The sequence below is a fragment of the Hordeum vulgare genome, chromosome 6H (genome assembly GCF_904849725.1).
Source record: "Hordeum vulgare subsp. vulgare chromosome 6H, MorexV3_pseudomolecules_assembly, whole genome shotgun sequence".
Classification (NCBI taxonomy): Eukaryota; Viridiplantae; Streptophyta; class Magnoliopsida; order Poales; family Poaceae; genus Hordeum; species Hordeum vulgare.
This window is the reverse complement of record NC_058523.1, coordinates 405,382,852-405,405,633: the sequence shown is the minus strand read 5'-3', so window position 1 is coordinate 405,405,633 and position 22,782 is coordinate 405,382,852. Positions and strand designations below refer to the sequence as shown.

General features: G+C 42.3%; 1 protein-coding gene across 1 annotated transcript; it reads right to left on the bottom strand.

Moving 5' to 3' along the window:
* Window positions 1–825: 825 nt before the first annotated feature.
* LOC123403509 (putative glycerol-3-phosphate transporter 4) lies at window positions 826–3,496 on the bottom strand. The gene is made up of 3 exons (XM_045097440.1): window positions 2,513–3,496; window positions 1,261–1,809; window positions 826–1,158 (listed from the first exon to the last, which is right to left on the bottom strand). The coding sequence occupies exons 1-3, from the start codon at window positions 3,435–3,437 to the stop codon at window positions 1,121–1,123; spliced, it is 1,512 nt and encodes a 503-aa protein (XP_044953375.1). The 5' UTR covers window positions 3,438–3,496; the 3' UTR covers window positions 826–1,120.
* Between the last annotated feature and the right edge of the window lie 19,286 nt (window positions 3,497–22,782).

Here is a 22,782-nt window from a genome sequence, read left to right as displayed (position 1 = left end):
TCAGCCACAAATTATAAAGTAAATGGGCTAAGGGGCCGAGTGAGAAGGAATAAAAAATAACGGGAAGCATATTGGGCAAGGCCCATTGGGAAAAAGACAAACATGTTGAGAAAGAGACAGATTTGGTCTAAGGATTTCCAAAGTTTAATTTGAGAGAAGCAATGGATAAGATCTTTTGAAAAGAAAAGATTTGAAACAGGAATGGAAACTCAACAAAAGTCAAAAGGAGTTCCAAAAATACAAATGTGCATAATTTAATATGTCAAATACAATAAGCATAAAACCCAACTTAAAGAAAAGAACAAAATTAAATTTTAAATTTAAGTTCACATTAATTAATTTAAACACTAATTGTAAAAGCAAAACTCAACTTAAGCTTTGTTATAACCAAATAAAACAAATAAAATTTTCTCGCCCTGATTTTTTGAAAACTTTTTCTTAAACATTCCGAGAATCGGGATGTTACATCCGCACGGTTATGTACCTTTTTTCTCTGGCGAATATTGTACTCCCGTGCAATGCAAGCTACTAAGCATACTTGTGCTTCACCATGGAGCCCACTTATGTGGCACGGCACATCACACATGTGCTCCGGCTATGTATGACACGAGAAAACCAAGAACAATGAAAAAAAGTAACAAAGGAGAAACCATAGAAAACCAGGGGAAAACCACATGTACCTCTCGTTCTCACTCGCACGACATGCGGCAGGCTCCCATGTACCTCTCGCTCTCACTCGCACGACATGCGGCAGGCTCCCATTGCCCTCACCCCGTAAGCCCACCGCTCCCAGAGATGCTATTCAGCCAACATTGACAGCAAAAGTATATACAGTACAAACACTGTGCATAAAGAGTCTTGAAGTCATTTGACTCTTTCATGTTCATCTATGAGAAAAGATAGGGATCCTACAGTACATTGATACATTACAAGATGTTGCAGGAGGTGTATATACAATATACTATTCTGTGACAAAGAGAAGGCAACATATGCTATCTCAACCATATTTGCTCGACGTCATCTTCGGCAGCAGCATACTGAAAGCACTTCCCAACTATGACAACATTACAAAAATGTATACCGCATTCCCACCCCACCTGCGCCAAAAACTGCCTTGCCTTCAACTACTCTCCCCTAAAAGTGGTTGAGCGCCAGTATCTATGAGGTAAAGAGGAAGGCAACATCAGCGCAACAGACAAGAAACTACATTTGCAATCTCTATAATGAAGATTAATGCAAGTTCGGCATCTTTATCATTACCTGCAGTTCCATACGGCGTGTTACTTGATCTATTCCTCCAGTTTTGAATAATCTGCAGAATCTCTGATTTCACAAGACCTGATAAACACGCTCCAGCAATCAATGCACAAAGTATAAGCATTATGAACACTGAATCCCATCCAGTTTTTGAAATGAAGCCTGTCACAAATGGCCCTAAGGCAGCACCAAGCGATCCTGTCCCGTCTATGATTGCTGTGACAGTGGCCAACGCACGGGAATCTCCTTTGAGAGATTTGTGAGTGCCCAAATCAGCAGAAACTGCAGTTGTTATCAGAGCATAAGGTCCATTAACAAACAAGCCACTGATCATCATCAGGGCAATGTTTGTCACTTTCGAAGTACTGCCATACGCGTGAAAGGCGTAAAGTGTTGGAATCGCCAGATACATAAACATTGCTGCAGTAGTGGCCCTAGCATCGAGCTGATCAGACATGAACCCAGCGAGAATTCCACCAATGATTCCTCCTACATCGAACAAAACTGATAGATAACCAGCATCCGTGACCGACATGTACTCTCCTCCAATGGCTGGAAATATAAGAAGGCGTAAGTACAACCGTATAAGGTTTTAAATTTAGAGTCCACAAAGGCACATAAGAGTGGATGAATAGAGGAGAAATCTACAAAGTCAATACAAAAGAAGGCAGTTAGAAGACACAGGTCAAACAAGTTACTACGCGGTACTTTAAGTAATGAAGAGAACAACCCAGGCCTTTACCAAACAGTGCACATAACCAAAGCTACTGTACCCGTGAGTAAACTGTATCTGGTCTGAAAAAGCAAAATACTACAGTTGGATCAGATAAACAGGACAACAATTTGAGCATGTGAGTCATGTTAGCATTATTCTGTTAAAAGCCACACCCAAGATACGTCATGAATAATCTGGCATGGCATTAGATCCTGCTAAAGTTTGCTACCACAATGCACATTATCATATCATATGAAAGGCAATTACTGCAGCACCTTAAAAAAAATGGTGGCAACTACAACAAACTACGGAATTCTGAAACCAGAGTTCAATAACAATGCACTGTTGATTCTGAAACTACATCATATCAACTGTACATCAAAGTCAATTCTGAAACCAGAATTCAATATAACAAGATAAAAATGCACTGTTAATCGTACCAAATAAATCTCCTCCACAGCTGGAAGATGACAATTCAGAACAATCTAATGTCATAACGTGCATCGCTGCTCCTGGTTAAGTCGCAACAGGTGGCCATACCAGTTTGGGTCAAGTAGAACGGGAGCCAGTACAAGAAGGTGTAGGCGACCAGCTTGGCAAAGAAGAGGCAGACCGCGAAGGTGAGCACACCCGGGATAGAAAATGCCTTCCAAATCCCTACGGCGTCCCTCCTGTCCTCTTCCCCACCCGTGCTGGTGCTGCTGTCCTCCTCGTCGGTGCTCGCTCCACCGGCGTGCTTGGGGTTGGGGGGCAACGAAGCGAAGCCAACGTCCTCCGGGTAAGGCGCTAGGAAGAAGAACACAAGAACGCCACCGAGTGCCATGAGCCCACCGGGGACCACAAACGACCAGCCCCACCCGTACCGCAGCACGGCGGCGGCGATGATTGAGCCGCTGATGTTCCCGACGGAGGTGTGGGCGTTCCATATGCCCATTATGAGGCCGCGCCTCCGGCCGCCGAACCAATTGCCGACGATGGCGACGACCGAGGGCCAGCCGGTGGACTGGAGCAGACCCGCGATCGCCTGGGCGAAGAGGTAGAACACGATGGAGTGCAGGGAGAGGAAGTACCCGGCGCCGAAGAAGGCGACGGCGGCGCCGCTCCCGACCATTCCGGCGGCGAGGAAGAGGCGGAGATCGAGGCGATCCCCGAGGTGGCCGGCGCCGAACATGCCGAGGGAGTAGAAGGCGAGGAACGCGACGTCGGTCTCGCCGAGGAGGGCGGGGTCGTAGAAGGGCGGCCAGGACTTGGAGAGCGCGCGCTTCACAATGCTGGGTGGCTTGCGGGAGGCGTGGTAGAGGGCGTAGGCGAGGAAGGTGAGCCCGAGGACGAGGCCACGGTGGGCGTTGTAAGAGAAGGCGGGTAGGGCGCAGAGGCCCGGCGGCGCGTGGTGGTGGCGCGGCCGCGCCCGCGGCGATGACTTCGGCATGGGCGTCGAGGGTGGAGGTGGCGGTGGCTCCGCCATGTCCGAGACGGTGAGAGGGGAGGGGAAATGGAGTGGACGTGGCGGGGTAACCGGGCCCGTGCACGACACGCGGCCAAGACGGTTATGGCCCGACTTTGAGTTGTGTTGCCGTTTTGCTTTGGTTTCTGGGAAACCTATTTGCCCCTCTATGCGAAGCGGTGTAGAGGCTTCGTATAGAGCGAATGGGTGATCGGCCTGGCCTAAGGCTGCAGTGTCCGGTTTTAGAACATTCTACAGGTTTCTAGCAGGTTTTTCTGTTCTTTTTTTTAAATTACTTGAACCGGTTTTCCTTTTTTGTTTTCTTTTTTACTTTATTCTGTTTTATTCTGTTTCTGTTTCAAAGATGTTATCGATTTATAAAAAATATTCTTAAATTTAAAAATATTTTGGAATTTGAAAAAAACTTCCGGAATTCTAAACAATGTTTTATAATTTGTAAAAATGTTCTAGAATTTGAAAAAATGCTTTGAAATTTTCAAAAAGATGTTTGGAAATAATAAAAATGTTCTGGAATTTACAAAAATATTCTATAATTTATAAAAATATTAAAAAATTTGTAAAAAATGTCTTGGAGAATTTTAAAATGTTTCGGAATTTAGAAAAATGTTCCCAAATTTTAGAAAAGTTGTTCAGAATTTGGAAAAATGTTCTGGAATTTGAAACAATGTTTCAGAATTTGGGAAAATATTTCAGAATTTGAAACAATGTTTCAGAAATTTAACAATTGTGCCGAAATTTGGAAATAAATGTTCAGAAATTTTAAAAATGTTCCGAATTTTATTTACTTTTCCCAAAAATGTTCTGTATTTTTTTTAAATGTTCTGGATTTTCAAAAACAATCCTTTTTTGTTTTTTAGAAAATGTGCATCATTTTATAAAAAAATTGTTTATAATTTAAAAATATTTGAACAATATTTTACAAGAATTCTGCTTCCAAATTTCTTCATATTTTTATAAAATTGTTCTCAGTTTAAAAAAATGATTGGGAAATTCAACTTTAGTTTGTTTTCATAAAAAAAGATAAACATAAAAAAATAAAATCAAAATGAATCAAAAAAATAAAAAAGAGAAAGAAATAAGAAAAAAAAGGAAAAAAGGAACAGAAAAAAATAAGAATGAAAGAACTGGGCTGGTCCAGTCGGGCGATCGCCTTGTGCGGCCGAAGGACTCCCTACCGCATAATTCGGCAGGTAGGAGCTCCCTTGGTTTCTTTGGAGCATCTAAGGGGGGGGCGTCCTATGCGCCGCTCGTTGTGGCCAACGTGACCTCTTATTGGACGCATTGCGCCTCCAATAGCAGTAGCTTCACACAGGCAGGGACGGAGCGGGTCGGGCTGCTAGCGAAGCAACTTGTCCGGTCCAGTTAACAAATTCGTTTTTTCAGCTTTATATTTATTTATTTTCCAATGTCTTTTTTTGAAAAAAAATTCAAATATTCTTTATTTTCTTTTGTGTTTCTCTTTCTCTTCTTTCTCAAAGGTTACTGTTCTCCATTTTTGAAACTTAAACAGCTTTTGTATTTAAGAACAAAATTTGTAAACGGGATTTTTTTTCATTTTTTGTAGATTTTATAAAATCACAAATAATTTTGAAAACAGGAGCATTTTAAAATTTTAGAAAACAATTTCTAGAAAAGAACAATTTTTAAAGCGGGAACATTTTTCAATTTATGTACACTTTTTTAAATACAAACATATTTTGAAGTTACGAACATTTTGTTAAAAGGCAAACATTTTTATAAAATAAAAATCATTTTTTAAAATTTTCGATCATTTTCAAATCATGAACATTTTTAGATTTGGTGAAAAATTATGAAGAAGTTTTGAACTTGTGAACAAATTTTTAAAAAAGAGAAAAAAAAACTGTAAAGCAGGAACATTTTTTATAAAATGTGAAAACAAGAACATTTTTCGAAAAATGTGACCAATTTATGAAAAAAAACATTTTCTGAAATTTGTAAAAAGAATTGAAGTGGGATTTTTTTTCAACTTATGTTTAGTTTTTGGAACACAAATATTTTTTGAACTGACGTACTTTTTTGGAAAATGCAAAACTTTTTTTGAAAATTGTGACCAATTTATGAAAAAAGGAACATTTTCTGAAATTTGTAAACAATTTTTGAAGAGGAACATTTTTTCAACTTTTGTACACTTTTTGAAACATGAACATTTTTTGAACTTATGTATATTTTTTGTAAAGGGAAACATTTTTTAGAAAATGAAGTACATTTTTTCAATTCCCAAACATTTTTAGATCATGAACATTTTTGGAATTGGTGAAAACAATTTGTACAAGTTTTCAATTTCTGAACAAATTTTAGAAAAAGATAAACCTTTTTTAAGAGGAACATTTTTTGAAAAATCATTCGGTTTTTTTAATATGAGAATAATTTTTGAAACACGTACATATTTTTTTTAAGTGAACATGTTTTGAAAGCAAAAACATTTTTTGCATTTCCTGATTTTTTTAGACCGAAAATTTAAATATAAATTGTGACCAAAATTTTAAACATGAGAACAATTTTTAAATTCAGAAAAAATAGAAAATCTCAAAGAAAAAATTAGGAAAGGGAAAAAATAAAAACGAAACAATAACATTTTTTAAAGAGCATTTTCTAAAAATTTCGAATATTTTTTGAAAATATCAAACATTTTTTGAAGTTATGGATTGTTTTAAACAAAAACTGTTTGAAATTTAAAACATTTTTTAAATTTCAAGAACAATTTTCATACATGCACCTAGTTTTACAAATAAAATAACCTTAAAAAAGGAAAAGAAAGAAACAGAAAAAATAGAAGCAGAAACAGAATTACGAAAAAAAGAAAAAAATCGGACGCGCCGCCACCCTTAGAGTTAAATAAAATCATTCCATTCACGATTCTTAAACTAGGCTTAAACGTTTGGGTTGTGCGTGTCCTTCATATCGAGTCCAAATGTTGGGTGGATATGAAATGGTCCGGGAATGTCCATGCGCGTTCGCCACCCTGGTCCATCCCGACTCCATTCTGTTCTAAAAAATATCCTTAATATGAAAACCCTAAGTTCACTCCGCTCTCGCTCTCTCTTCTTGTGTTTCTACTTTGATTTCTTCGATTCTGATCATGTCCGACGACTCCGACGACCGTGTCGACCTTCGGCAGCCATTCCGACTCCAACCTCGATGCCTACGAGGAGCCTACCCTCTGCATTGTCGTATCGTCCGCCGCAAGAGGTAGCGGGCAAGGGAGAGGGATGCAGTGGAGAAATCTGTGTGTCGTCGCCACGGGTTTTCGACGGAGCCCGATGAGGACGACCGGCTCCTCGCTTGGCTCTACCGCTGGTCGCTTATGACGGTGCAGACGGGCGCTTGGCGGCTCCCCTAGAAGAAGGCTAATGCGCCCCGGCTTGCCATTGAGCAATCCGAGCACGAGGCGACGAAAGCAACGGCTCGGCTCGCGAAGCTCAAGCGGCAGGAGGACAGAGCTGTCCTGTGGCTCAAAGGGCTCATCATCCTCTATGACTCCTTCGACAATGATGACGACCACGACGCCACGTCCAACGACTCAGAAGCGCCCCACCAGTCGCTGACACCTACATTTACGAAGCTAACCGGAAGGGAAAAGGGTCGGCGAGGAATTGATGAAGAACCGCTTCCCCATTTTAATTTCAAGTTTTTAGATGTAGTATAAACTTGTTCGCCCTTTATGTGCATTATGTGTCGAGGGAATGATCGTGACAATACTACTAGGGGTACGAATGAGGGGCGTAGCCTAGCTATGACACAGCTGTAACACTCTGATTCTATGAGTTCAGACCCCTCTGTGAGGAGGTAAAGACCCTACGTCTAGTGCGTGAAGGCTTGTGTTTTCTTTGGGGGTTGTGTGAATACGACGAGGTGCTGCACCCTTGTCCAGAAGTGATACTTGTGATCTCCGATTGGTTTTCCATCAAGAGAAACGGGTTATCGCAGCACAATGTGAGTATGTATTTCCCTTGATTATGAAACCAAGGTTTATCGAACAATTAGGAATATCAGCAACAACCATCTTCAGCGGCTGCACATAAAAGAACAAACAATTTGCACCCAACGCGGGCAAGAGGGTTGTCAATCCCCTTGGCCTCGTTATTTGCAAGCAAGTGAGATGTGTAGATAATTGTAAGTTGCAAAATAAAATGAAAAAAAGGAAATGGCAGCAAGGCATTGAAGGTTTTGTAAATATATGGTGAATAGACCCAAGGGACGTAGTTCTTCCTAATGGCATCTCTCATGAAAACAACATACGGTGGGTAAACAAATTACTATTGGACAATTGATAGAAAATTGGATAGTTATGCGATATTCATGGCAATGATCATGTGTATATAGGCATCACGTCCATAAATAAATAGGTTGGCTGCTACCTGCACTTATTACTATTACTCCACTCATCGACCGCTATCCAGCATGCATCTAGGGTATTAAGTAAAACACAGTAATGCATGGAGAACGATGACATGATGTCGACAAAGTAAACTCGAGCAGTATGAATAAACCCAATCGTGTTATCCTTAGTAGCAGCAACATATCAGCAACACAAAGATGCATCTTGTCCCCTTCTATCACTGAGATACAGAAATTCGCCAGGTTGAACCTACTACAACGCACCTCTCTAACCGAAGAAATATCAATCTAGTCGGCCAAACAATTTCAATAGATCGAAGAGAATTACGAAGCTATCATAATCATGCACATAAGAATCATATCAGTATTTAGGAAAGACTCAAATATTTATCATGAATAATCTAAACATAAACCCTCAATTCATTGGATCCCAACAAATGCACCGCACAAAAGGATTACATAATATGGATCAAAGCGAATATGCGATGATCATTGTATTGAAGATCAAGAGATAGAGATTGACATCTAGGTACTTGCTATGGACCCGTATGCCTATGATGAACTATTCACACATCATCATAAGGGAAGCAAGGTTGATGAACATGCCCTCCGTGATCGATCCCCCCTCCGAGTGGGTGCCGGAACGGAGCTCCAGATGGCCTCCCATCGGAAAAGAGACTTGCGGCGGTGTAAAAAGTCTTTCCAGACTACCTTCACTAGTGCAGAATCAGGCAATAGTCCAGGTTTGTAAGGACCTTTAGTGTCGGTTCTGCAACTAGCACTAAAGGGTGGGGACTAAAGCCCCCCCTTTAGTGCCTGTTCGTCACGAACCGGGACCAAATGCCCACCATGTGGCACGAGCCCGCGCCGGGGGGGGGGGGGGGGCTGGGGGCCTTTAGTCCTGGTTGGTTACACCAAACGGGACTAAAAGGTTTAGGGGTTTTGGGTTTATGGTTTATTTTTACTTTTGATTTTGTGTTTTCCATTTAATCCTTTTCATTTCAAACATATTTTACGCTACTACATATTGTACACGTTATGCATATATGAAAATAGAATTTCTCATAGAACCGATCATATATATATCATCGAATTTCTCGCACAACCATTCACACATACACACTTATATATATATACAATTTCTCCTACAATTTTCAGATCATTGGAGACATTACAACTTGTAATGGTATTCTCCTTTAGGGTCTATGACCTGGTCGAGCAAAAATCCCGCTATTTCCTCTTGAATTGCTCGTACGCGATCTATTGGTAGGAGCTGATCCCACTTGTGTTTCATCTTTCTTAAAAAATAAAATCAATATGAATATATTATTTGTGTGTATATATATTATATAATGATAAAAAGAATTATGAATAGTGTTCTGGCAAACGTATCCAAAGTTGTCTATCACTTTTGGACCTTTCGGACGTCATCATGTGAATGTTCTCGCAAACATAGTATGCATATAAATTATTCTGTGACGCCTGCGTGAGGCACTTTAGGAGAACAGAATTCAATAAGGTAATAATTAATCAAGCATGATAATGGTATTGAAACCAGAATTAAAGAGATGGTAGATAGATAGTACTACTTAATTAATTACCTTGGGTCGCACCCATTTCAGCTTTTGTTTCCATGGGCCTTCAACTTGTTTGATGAACTTTTCCAAAGCCCTGTCCGCCGACAAAGAAAATGAATAAATGATTTATTAATTAGTTGATATCAGGAAATGAACTAAAGAGGCCGACATATAGTTCGATAATGATTGAATTTACCTGTCGACCATCCCCCTCACGATTGTGTAGTCTCCATCTTCTTTAAGTAGTGAGTCCAGTACTAGAACTTTTCCCTCGTCAACTTCAATGATTAGCAGGATCCAGTGAAAACTGCATGCGCACACGTTTGTATAATTAAGTGGGCATGTGCATAACTCATCAACTACACTTATTAAACTCTAGTAAGCAAAAATAGAATTTGTAGTACAAGACAGTGTCACTCACCTGAAGTTGTAAGGAAGTAGTATTTCTGGTTGGGTATTTAGTCGCACCAAGAACTCTAGCAAGCTTTTCTCTGTGTCTTTTTGTTCCCATTAACGCGTTCATGTCTCTTCATTAATGCTATTTGCGTCAATGAACCCAATGCCACAGCATCTAGCTTTTTTCATTTCATACGTATTCATTGTGCATAATACCACAAAAAAGAATATATAGTGAGGATAATTACACGTAATGAACGAGCACTACAGCTAGCTAGAGACTTAAATTACAAAAAGAAATCACTTACACACAATATCAACTGACGAGAGATTTTTCGAGTGCGTCTTGATTGAGTAACTGAAACATTTCTTGATACTCAACCCACAATTTTTTTTATGGTAGTAATGATCTGCCCTGACTTTCACCATGAGGGACTCTTGATCGGTAGTCTTTACTACTCTTAGGTACCATTGATGCAATTCATACATTCTCGTTGATAGAAGCGGGATGTGCTCAGGCTTGACCATAGGTTGGCCGCGGACATATTTCCATTTTAGTTGCTCCTCTGTAAACGTTTGGAAGTCCTCGATGCCTAGGAATTGTTCTACAGTGACACCGGCCTCTTTAGCCTGCCTTCTATGATTGTCGGTTATTACCAGCTGCTAATCGGCGGTACTCACATGTGTTTGTAGCGAGGGGTCGATTACACCGCGTGTTCTCCCAGCTGGGGAACAGTTTTCCTGCATTTTTTGCCAGCTGCTTGGCTCGAGCTTGAGATCGACTCCTTTTTTGTGCTTGATATAACTTCTTGATAGAGCGCTCATAGTCTGAGTCTCTGTGCTTGAAAACTAGTTGAACATTATCAATAAATTGTTGTATGACATGCTCACATATGATCTCCTTTGGCGGCGTGGGCGGATTCGGTCCAAAATGGGCCTTCACTTGGGCTTGCACTTCGGCTTCGTTTTCCTCGGCACTCAGGTGGTAAGGCAACCTCGGAAGAGGCTTGAGGCTTGGACCATATCTGAATTTCTTACCTCCTGCTGTATCACTAGCTGACGTAGCTGTGACGCCTCTCTTCTGCTGTTGTTAAGGCGACGGAGCCCGCTGAGGTGGCGGAGGCGACTGACACAGTGCCTGACTTGGAGGAGGAGTCGGCTGACGTGGTGCCGGACTTGGAGGAGGAGGAGTGGGCTGACGCAGTGGCGGACTTGAAGGAGGAACCGGCTAACGCGGTGTCTGTGGCTTTGGAAAGACAATGCAATCCTTTCTCCATGAATGACATGATGTATGGCCTCTCCCAGTGTGCGCTTGTCGTCACCTCCAGGAATGTCAAGCTCTAGCCCCGGATATCCTGCCACCACTTCATCAACCCCGACACGAGCATAGCCAGCTGGAAACGGATTGCATTGGAAGGTTGCTTCAGGGGGATTTGTATAAGCATAGCCGTCAAACACCTTCATGGATATGTTCTTCACTTTTATATGTAGCTCACAAGTTGTCGTATCTATGATATCATCCACAGGGTATCTATCCAGTGCATCATCGCCCGGGGCGGAACCCACACTGCTTTCTCGGCATGGATGGGACGGTGTTATCCAATGCTGGATCCGCTAGCTGTTGCCGCTGTTGAGACCCCCTTTCCTCGCTAAGTGAGTCGATCCGCTGCTGCTGCCGCTGCCGCTTGAAAGCAAGTTCCAACTCCGCGTGCTTTGATTCTACGATGTGAAGTCGGTATTTTTCCTGCTTCTTATGCTCCTCCTCCAGCTTCATCTTCTGCTCCTGCTGCTGCTTCTTCCTCGCATGACTTCTGTAGTCGGTGTTCCAGTCCACAAACCCCTTAAACCACGGAACAACTCCTTTGCCTCGTGTTCTTCTCAGGTGTTCAGGATTCTTCAGGGCGCACATAAGCTCGTCGTTCTCTCTGTTGGGCGTGAACACCCCTGTTCGAGCCTCTTCTATCGCAACAAGTAAACTTTCCTCGACTTCTTTAAGACATGCCCACTCGAAAACCTCACCGTTCTTTGGGTCCAACGCCCCCATGCCCATAGAAACAAGTCCTGCACCTGGGAGACAAGCTCCTTGTAAGTGGAGTGACCCCTGCATCCATCATCTCTTGTTCACGGAGATCCCATTTAGGTCGGGCCACCTCGTAGCCACCTAGCCCCAGCTTATGGTGCCACTTCTTTTTTGCGGCGTTAATCTTGTTTTTTCTCGGCTGTTCCTAAGCTACTTCCGATTCCTTGAAGTTCACGAAAGCTTCCTAGTGATCTCTTGCCTTCTCCAGTGTTCCCTTGAATTCTGGAGTCTGCTTTCCTGCATTGACATACGCGGCCCATATAGTTTTCTTGTGGTTATTGAATGCTATCACCATCTTCTTAAGAGCACCGTTCTTGACTTTCTCCAGATCTGCATCTGTCAAATGATCTGGTAGGATGAAATGTGACATGAGCGATTCCCAAAGCAGATTTTTTGCTCTTTGGTCGACAAAAGTAACATTTGGATCTCCCTTTGCTGGGGTTTTCCATTCTTGAACGAAGATCGGGATTTGGTCCCTGACAATTAATCCGCATTGAAAAATGAACTTCTTTGCATTCTTGTTAGGTTCACCAGGTTCGCCATTAGGTTTGATGGCATCGATGTTGTACTTTATGCCAGCCGACAACATTTTGGCCGTGCCTCGAACTGCTGTGCTGCTTGTAGAAGATTTGCTCAATCTGGAGGGCTAAAAGAAGAAAGATCAATTCGCTAATATATATACAAGTCAATTAAAACATGTGATGATCACTAGATGCCTTATATAGATATACCTCGTTGGTCTTTGTTATTTGAAGAAAAACATTTCCTTCGTCATCATTGTTCTAGACTTCATCTATTCGTTCGTCTTCATCGAACATCATACCATCACCGGTATTGTTCAGATATTACGAGCCTTCATCTTCTTCATTCTCATATGGTTTTGGGGAGCGCATGATCTCGAACAGGGCCTCTTCTCCTTATCTGTCGGTATTTTCCATGGCTTTTATTTAACTAATCCCTGGCTAGGAACAGGATTCAGAATGGATTGTGATTTCTTATATACAAGGAAACTTTAGTCCCTGGATTATGATTTCTTATTTAACTAATTGTCGGTCTTTTTTAAATGCTTGGATTGTGATTTCTTATATACGAGGAACCTTTAGTCCCTGGCTAGGAACATGATTCAGAATCATAACGGATTCTCTTAACCTTTAAGGGATTTAACAAAATTACGCCATTCTGGATGTGCATAAAATGGTCCATATTTTTCCTGATCTCATCTACCCTTCTATATGTCACGTTGTCTAGTATCAAAGGATTCAAGAAAACCATGGCTTCATCATTAGCTAGAAGTAACAGACGCATGATGGTACGAAGCTCTCCAAAGTTGTTTTGGAACGGAGTCCCGGATAGTATAATTAGCTTTTTGGTATGAAGTTCAACAAGAGCCTTCTGAATATCGCTGTTTGGAAGGCCTTTGCTAAACTTCGCACCAAAAAGCGGATTATCCTATCAGGAACTCCATTCCAAAACAACTTTGGAGAGCTTCGTACTATCATGCGCCTGTTACTTATGGCTAATGATGAAGCCATGAATTTCTTCAATACTTTGACATAAGACAACGTGACATATAGAAGCTAGCTAGGGTACGTAGATGAGATCAGAAAAAAATTGGATCAACTTGTGAACATCCATAATGGGGGCATTCTTGATAAATCCCTTATTAAAGGACTAAGAGAATCTATTCTATACATACATATACTAATTAATTGCAAATACATAACAAACTTTTGCAAAAATACAACATTAAAATATGCAACTTTTGCAAATACTAATTGCTATACATTGGATCAAATGTCAAAATTCATCAACATTTTTCTATACATTGTATTCATATATATATATATACTAATTTCTATACATATTGGATCAAAATGTAAAAAATCCTTAACTTTTTTCTATACATCTAATCATCTAGTGAAAAAATGTCAAAATTCTTCTGAAAAATGTCAAAATTGCTATACATATATACTAAAACATACAAAAAATATATGTGCGTGTGTGTGTGTTCATGCATACATGTGTGGGGGGGGGGGGGCTCGGGGAGGGTGGCCATGGAGGCACACGGGGGCGAGGGAGAGGGGGGAGCTCATAGCGGGGCGACGAGGCGACAGCGAGGCGAGGTGGGTCGGGGGCGGCGACGACGTCGACAGCGTGGCAAGGAGCTCGGGCCCGGAGGAGTGGGCGCGGGCGGCATCGGGTCGGGCTGGGGAAGGAGCGAGCGGCGTTGGGGATCGGCGCGAGGAGGCGGGGCGATCGACATCGGGGGCGGCGACGAGCTCCGGCGTCAGGGAGGCGAGACGGCGACGGCACAAAGATGTCCAAGAGGTCAAAGAAACTAAAATTTTGAAGCAGAGAAACTGAAGGAGAGAAAATGGACATTTTGAAGTGCGAGTATATATATGCGAAGACCTTTAGTCCAGGTTGGAGCCGCCAACCGGGACTAAAGGTCGCTTTTGGCCAACCGAAGCGGCGGGAAGCGCATGCCTTTAGTCCCGGTTGGTGTCTCCGACCGGGACTAAAGTGGGGCCTTTAGTCGCGGTTGAAGCCACCAACCATGACTAAAGGCGGTGTGCAGCGAGGCGAGGGGCGCAGGGGATGTTTAGTCCCACCTTGCTAGTTGAGGGGAGTCGACACCTGTTTATAAGCCCCAGCGCAGCCACTACATCGAGCTCCTCTCTAATGCACGTCTTGTGGGCCTACCACACGTTCGTTGCCCTCGTGGGCCTATTGGGCCTTGCAGGCCTACATCGTGGCCCAACTACAAGTTGAATTTCTAGTCGTATGCAGGTCGTTGTGGCCCACTAGGCGGGCTTTTTTTAATTTTTTTTATTTTTTGCTTTATTTATTTTCTTTTGTTTTTGAGTTGCTTTTTTGCTTTATTAGAGTTTCTTTGTGAACCTTTTTGCTTTAGCTTTAAAAATTATAAACTTTCTGTTAGTGCGAGTAGTTCTCAAATTTGAATTATTTGAAATTTTTGTGAATCACTACTTTGTGAATAACTTTACTTTTAAAATAGTTTTTCCAGTGATTCTTTTTTATTCTGTTTAATATTAGTGTGTTTTATCATTATATTTGATTTGGTAGTTCTTAGGTTATTTAAAAAATGGAATGCCTTTGTAAGAGATGATTTTTTGTTCGAAACCTTTATACTTCGAAAGAGATTGTCCATTTTGTACACAAAGTGCATCGAGTTTTTGTCGTTGCCCTCTCAACTTTTTTGCACATGCTATGTGGGTGAAATGATGATACCATGCAAAACTTCAACCTTTTAAGAGTTCATTTGTAGTTATATTCAATATCAGGGTTATTTATTTCAAAAAATAAGTAAATGCATGAAAAATAGCAAATGAAGTCAGACAGGGTTGAAAATTGATGACATGGCTTCAAATGGTGCATACTGAATGCACAAATAGTCTAGAGGTGAAATAAGTTTTAAAAATGAAATGCCTTTGTAACAGATGAGTTTTCGTGTGAAACCCTGATACTTCGAAAGAGATTGTCCATTTTGTACACAAAGTGCATCTAATTTTTGTTGTAACCCTCTCAACGTTTTTGCACATGCTATGTGGGTGAGATGATGATACCATGCCAACTTTCAACCTTTTCAGAGTGCATTCATAGTTCTTTTCAATTTCAGGGTCATTTATGTAAAAAAATCAGTAAATGCATGAAAAATAGCAAATGAAGTCAGAAAGGGTTGAAAATTGATGACGTGGCTTCGAATGGTGCATACTCAACGCACAAAAAGCATGGAGTTGAAATAAGTTTTAAAAATGAGATGCCTTTGTAACAGATGAGTTTTCGTCCGAAACCCTCATACTTCGAAAGAGATTGTCCATTTTGTACATGAAGTGCATCCTATTTTTGCTGTAACCCTTGTCAACTTTTTTGCACATGCTATGTGGGTGAAATGATGATACCATGCCAAATTTCAACCTTTTCAGAGTTCATTTGTAGTTCTTTTTAATTTTAGGGTCATTTAGCTAAAAAATCAGTAAATGCATGAAAAATAGCAAATGATGTGAGAAAGGGTTGAAAATTGATGAGAAATTAGTCACACATAAGTACCCTAACTATTACAAAGATTCCCTCCGGTTTGTCCGAAGTGGGACTTTCTAGATATATAAGTCCGGAAACTCACTAGAGAAGAAAGTAGTGACAGTGAAGTCGATCACATCCTAGAGTGGGATCTTTGGGTGTAAAACTTTTTCTTCGCGTGTGTCCCTTTGCGCCATAACCATGGACAATCTTCATCATTTAAATGGATGCTCAGGTCAATATTCACTGTGAAGGGAGCAATTTCATGAAACTTTTCATAATCTTCACACATGCCTGTCTTGTCCTCCACTCCCATGATGTTTCTTTTCCCTGAAAGAACTATGTGGCGCTTTGGCTCATCGTATGATGTATTATCTTCCTTATCTTTTCACATTCTCGGCTTGGTACACATGTCCTTCACATAGAAAACCTGCGCCACATCATTGGCTAGGACGAATGGTTCGTCTGCTTACGCAAGATTATTTAGATCCACTGTTGTCATTTCGTACTACGGGTCTTCCATTACCCCGCCTCCTATCAGATCGACCCATTTTCACCGAAACAAAGGGACCTTTAAATCACGTCCATAGTCGAGTTCCCATATCTCCTCTATGTAACCATAATATGTGTCCTTTGGCCTATTGGTGTTTGCTGCATCAAAGCGGACACCACTGTTTTGGTTGGTGCTCTTTTTTATCTTGGGCGATCGTGTAAAATGTATTCTCATTTATCTCATACCCTTTGAAAGTTAATATATTCAAAGATGGTAACTTGGACAGCAAGTACAACTCATCTTCAACAACGTCGTCATGCATGAGACGTGTCTGCAACCAACCGGCGAAAGTCCCTATTTGTTCATGTGTAATCCTGTCGTTAGACTGCTCCGGGTGTTTGGAGCGTAGAATATTCTTGTGTTCCTCGATATACGGAGCCACCAAGGAGGAATTTTGTATAACTGTGTAGTGTGCTTGAGTGAGAGAATGGCCGTCCATACATATTATTGCTTTTGGTCCTAGCGTGCCTTTTCCACCCAGTCTGCCCTCATGCCATGATTCAGGAACACCAATCGACTTAAGGTCAGGAATAAAGTCAACACAAAACTCAATGACCTCCTCATTTTCATGGCCCTTGGAGATGCTTCCTTCTGGCCTAGCACGGTTATGAACATATTTTTTAAGACTCCCATGAACCTCTCAAAGGGGAACATATTGTATATAAATACAAGACCCAGAATGGCAATCCGTGAGGCTAGGTGAACCAGGACGTGTGTCATGATATTGAAGAAGGATTGTGCGAACACCAACTCGAAACTGACAAGATATTGCACCAAATCATTCTCTAACCTTGGTATGGTTTCTGGATCTATTACCTTCTAAGAAATTGCATTGAAGAATGCACATAGTTTCACAATGGCTAATCGAACGTTTTCCCGTAGAAGGTCCCTCAATGCAACCGGAAGAAGTTGCGTCATAATCACGTGGCAGTCATGAGACTTTAGGTTCTGGAACTTTTTCTCTGACATGTTTATTATTCCCTTTATATTCGACAAGAAGCCAGATGGGACCTTCATACTGAGTAGGCATTCAAAGAGATTTCCTTCTCTTCTTTGGTAAGATCATAGCTGGCACAACCCTGATGTATGCCGTCTTTTCCATGCATACGTTGCTGGTCCTTCCGTGCCTCCAGTGTATGTTTTTTCTTCCCATACACGGCCAAGAAGCCTAGTAGGTTCACACAAATATTCTTCGTCACGTGCACGTCAATTGCAGAGCGGACCTCTAGGTCTTTCCAATTGGGTAGGTCCCAAAATATAGATTTCTTCTTCCACATGGGTGCACGTCCGTCAGCTTCATTCAGAATAGATTGTCCGCCAAGACCTTTTCTAAAGATTACTTTTAAATCCTTGACCATATCAAGTACATCATCACCAGTACGGTGGCGAGGCTTCTTCCGATGATCTGCCTTACCTTTGAAATTCTTGTTTTTCTTTCTTACGGGATGTGTGCTCAGAAGAAATCGACGATGTCCCAAGTACACATTCTTCTTAGAATTATCCAAATATATACTGTCGGCATCATCCAAATAGTGCATGCATGCATGGTATCCCTTGTTTGTCTGTCCTGAAAGGTTACTGAGAGCAGGCCAATCATTGATGGTCACAAACAGCAACACATGTAGGTCAAATTCCTCCTGTCCGTGCTCATCCCACACACGTACACCTTTTTCATTCCACAGTTGTAAGAGTTCTTCAACTAATGGCCTTAGGTACACATCAATGTCGTTGCCGGGTTTCTTAGGGACTTGGATGAGCACTGGCATCATAATGTACTTCCGCTTCATGCACAACCATGGAGGAAGGTTATACATACATAGAGTCACATGACAGGTGCTATGATTGCTGCTCTGCTCCCCAAAAGGATTAATGTCATATGCGCTTAGACCAAACCATACGTTCCTTGCGTCATCTGCAAAGTGCCGCCACTTCCTCTCAATTTTTCTCCACTGCGACCCATCAGTGGGTACTCTCAGCTTCCCATCTTTCTTACGGTCTTCTCGGTGCCATCGCATCAACTCGGCATGCTCTTTGTTTCGGAACAAACGTTTCAACTTTGGTATTATAGGAGCATACCACATCACCTTGGCAGGAATCTTCTTCCTGGGGTGCTCGTCCTCAACATCACCAGGGTCATCGCGGTTGATCTTATAGCGTATTGCACCGCATACCGGGCATGCATTCAAATCCTCGTACTCACTGCGGTAGAGGATGCAGTCATTAGGGCATGCATGTATCTTCTGCACCTCTAATCCTAGAGGGCACACAACCTTCTTTGCTTCATACGTACTGTCGGGCAATTCGTTGTCCTTTGGAAGCATCTTCTTTAACATTATCAACAACTTTTCAAACCCCTTGTCAGATACACCATTCTCTGCGTTCCATTGCAACAGTTCTAGTGTGGTGCCCACCTTTTTCTTGTCAGCTTCATAATTCGGGTACAACAATTTCTTGTGATCCTCTAACATGAGATATAACTTAAGCCTCTCCTTTTCACTTGCATAATTTATCTTTGCATCGGGAATGGCCCGACCAAGATCATCAGCGGGCTCATCTGATGCCTCTTCTTCAGCTTCTTCCCGCATTGCCGGCTCAGCTTCTTCCCCCATTGTTGTACCATTGTATTCAGGGAACCCATGGCCAGGATAGCTATCGTCGTCCTCTTCTTCTTCATTGTCTTCCATCATAACCCCTCTTTCTCTGTGCTTGGTCCAACCATTATAGTAGGGAATGAAACCGGACTCAAACAGGTGGACATGAACGATTCTTGAATTAGAGTAATTCCGATCATTCTTACAGACAGCACATGGACAACACATAAAGCCATCTGCCCACTTGTTTGCCTCAGCAGCAATCAGAAAAGTATGCACACCTTTAACGAACTGGGGAGAGCATCGGTCATCGTGCATCCATTGCCGACTCATCTTCATTACACAACACCGAAAATACCAAATTAATGCAAGTTCATACACACTTATTGTCATAAAACAACATACAAATTCTCTAGCTAAAGCATTTAAATGCAACAACAAATGCGATCAAGATCGCAACTAAGGTGACAATTGATCCAACAACATAATGATAACAAGCCTCACTATCAATGGCATATTTTCTAATCTTTCTAATCTTCAGGCGCATTTTCTCCATCTTGATCTTGTGATCATTAACGACTTCGACAACATACAACTCCAGTTTGATCTTCTCTTCTTCAATTCTTTCCAATTTTTCTTTCAAATACTCATTTTCGTTTTCAACTAAATTTAACCTCTCGACAAGAGGGTTGGTTGGAATTTCTGGTTCACATACCTCCTAGATAAAAATATCTATGACAACTTGATGGGCATAATTGTTGGAATTATGCACTAGAGGCAATAATAAATATAGTTATTATAATTCCTGTATCAAGATAATCGTTTATTATCCATGCTATAATTGTATTGAATGAAGACTCATTTACATGTGTGGATACATAGACAAAACACCGTCCCTAGCAAGCCTCTAGTTGGCTAGCCAGTTGATCAAAGATAGTCAGTGTCTTCTGATTATGAACAAGGTGTTGTTGCTTGATAACTGGATCACGTCATTAGGAGAATCACGTGATGGACTAGACCCAAACTAATAGACGTAGCATGTTGATCGTGTCATTTTGTTGCTACTGTTTTCTGCGTGTCAAGTATTTATACCTATGACCATGAGATCATATAACTCACAGACACCAGAGGAATGCTTTGTGTGTATCAAACGTCGCAACGTAACTGGGTGACTATAAAGGTGCTCTACAGGTGTCTCCGAAGGTGTTAGTTGAGTTAGTATGGATCAAGACTGGGATTTGTCACTCCGTGTGACGGAGAGGTATCTCGGGGCCCACTCGGTAATACAACATCACACACAAGCCTTGCAAGCAATGTAGCTTAGTGTAAGTTACGGGATCTTGTATTACGGAACGAGTAAAGAGACTTGCCGGTAAACGAGATTGAAATAGGTATGCGGATACTAACGATCGAATCTCGGGCAAGTAACATACCGAAGGACAAAGGGAATGACATACGGGATTATATGAATCCTTGGCACTGAGGTTCAAACGATAAGATCTTCGTAGAATATGTTGGATCCAATATGGGCATCCAGGTCCCGCTATTGGATATTGACCGAGGAGTCTCTCGGGTCATGTCTACATAGTTCTCGAACCCGCAGGGTCTGCACACTTAAGGTTCGACGTTGTTTTATGCGTATTTGAGTTATATGGTTGGTTACCGAATGTTGTTTGGAGTCCCGGATGAGATCACGGACGTCACGAGGGTTCCCGGAATGGTCCGGAAATGAAGATTGATATATAGGATGACCTCATTTGATTACCGGAAGGTTTTCGGAGTTACCGGGAATGTACCGGGAATGACGAATGGGTTCCGGGAGTTCACCGGGGGGGGGGGGGGGGCAACCCACCCCGGGGAAGCCCATAGGCCTTGAGGGTGGCACACCAGCCCTTAGTGGGCTGGTGGGACAGCCCAAAAGGGCCCTATGCGCCTAGGAAAGAAAATCAAAGAGAAAAGAAAAAAAAAGAGGAGGTGGGAAGGGAAGGAAGGACTCCCACCCACCAAACCAAGTCCAACTCGGTTTGGGGGGGGGGGAGCCTTCCCCCCTTGGCTCGGCCGACCCCCTTGGGGCTCCTTGAGCCCCAAGGCAAGGTCCCCTCCCTCCCACCTATATATACGGAGGTTTTAGGGCTGATTTGAGACGACTTTTCCACGGCAGCCCGACCACATACCTCCACGGTTTTTCCTCTAGATCGCGTTTCTGCGGAGCTCGGGCGTAGCCCTGCTGAGACAAGGTCATCAACAACCTCCGGAGCGCCGTCACGCTGCCGGAGAACTCTTCTACCTCTCCGTCTCTCTTGCTGGATCAAGAAGGCCGAGATCATCGTCGATCTGTACGTGTGCTGAACGCGGAGGTGCCGTCCATTCGGTACTAGATCGTGGGACTGATTGCGGGATTGTTCGCGGGGCGGATCGAGGGACGTGAGGACGTTCCACTACATCAACCGCGTTCACTAATGCTTCTGCTGTACGATCTACAAGGGTACGTAGATCACTCATCCCCTCTCGTAGATGGACATCACCATGATAGGTCTTCGTGCGCGTAGGAAATTTTTTGTTTCCCATGCGACGTTCCCCAACAGTGGCATCATGAGCTAGGTTCATGCGTAGATGTCTTCTCGAGTAGAACACAAAAGTTTTTGTGGGCGGTGATGTGCGTTTTGCTTCCCTCCTTAGTCTTTTCTTGATTCCGCGGTATTGTTGGATTGAAGCGGCTTGGACCGACATTGCTCGTACGCTTCCGAGAGACTGGTTTCATCGCTACGAGTAACCCCGTTGCTCAAAGATGACTGGCAATTGTCAGTTTCTCCAACTTTAGTTGAATCGGATTTGACCGAGGAGGTCCTTGGATGAGGTTAAATAGCAACTCATATATCTCCGTTGTGGTGTTTGCGTAAGTAAGATGTGATCCTACTAGATACCCGTGGTCACCACGTAAAACATGCAACAACAAAATTAGAGGACGTCTAACTTGTTTTTGCAGGGTATGCTTGTGATGTGATATGGCCAACGATGTGATGTGATATATTGGATGTATGAGATGATCATGTTGTAATAGATAATATCGACTTGCACGTCGATGGTACGGCAACCGGCAGGAGCCATAGGGTTGTCTTTATACTAATGTTTGTGCTTGTAGATGCGTTTACTATTTTGCTAGGATGTAGCTTTAGTAGTAATAGCATGAGTAGCACGACAACCTCGATGGCAACACATTGATGGAGATCATGGCGTGGCGCCGGTGACAAGAAGATCGTGCCGGTGCTTTGGTGATGGAGATCAAGAAGCACATGATGATGGCCATATCATGTCACTTATGAATTGCATGTGATGTTAATCCTTTGATGCACCTTATTTTGCTTAGAACGACGGTAGCATTATGAGGTGATATCTCACTAAAATTTCAAGACGAAATTGTGTTCTCCCCGACTGTGCACCGTTGCTACAGTTCGTCGTTTCGAGACACCACGTGATGATCGGGTGTGATAGACTCAACGTTCACATACAACGGGTGCAAAACAGTTGCGCACGCGGAACACTCGGGTTAAGCTTGACGAGCCTAGCATGTGCAGACATGGCCTCGGAACACATGAGACCGAAAGGTCGATCATGAATCATATAGATGATATGATTAGCATAGGGATGCTTACCACTGAAACTATACTCAACTCACGTGATGATCGGACTTGAGCTAGTGTAAGTGGATCATGAACCACTCAAATGACTAAGAGAGTTGATCATGAAT

Bases quoted from the DNA above. Each gene is read 5' to 3' on its own strand.
- LOC123403509 (XM_045097440.1), bottom strand. From the start codon at position 3,437: ATGGCGGAGCCACCGCCACCTCCACCCTCGACGCCCATGCCGAAGTCA. The intron at 1,810-2,512 runs GTATGGCCACCT...TTATATTTCCAG, and splicing joins GTTCTACTTGACCCAAACTG to CCATTGGAGGAGAGTACATG. The intron at 1,159-1,260 runs GTAATGATAAAG...TTTACCTCATAG, and splicing joins CACGCCGTATGGAACTGCAG to ATACTGGCGCTCAACCACTT.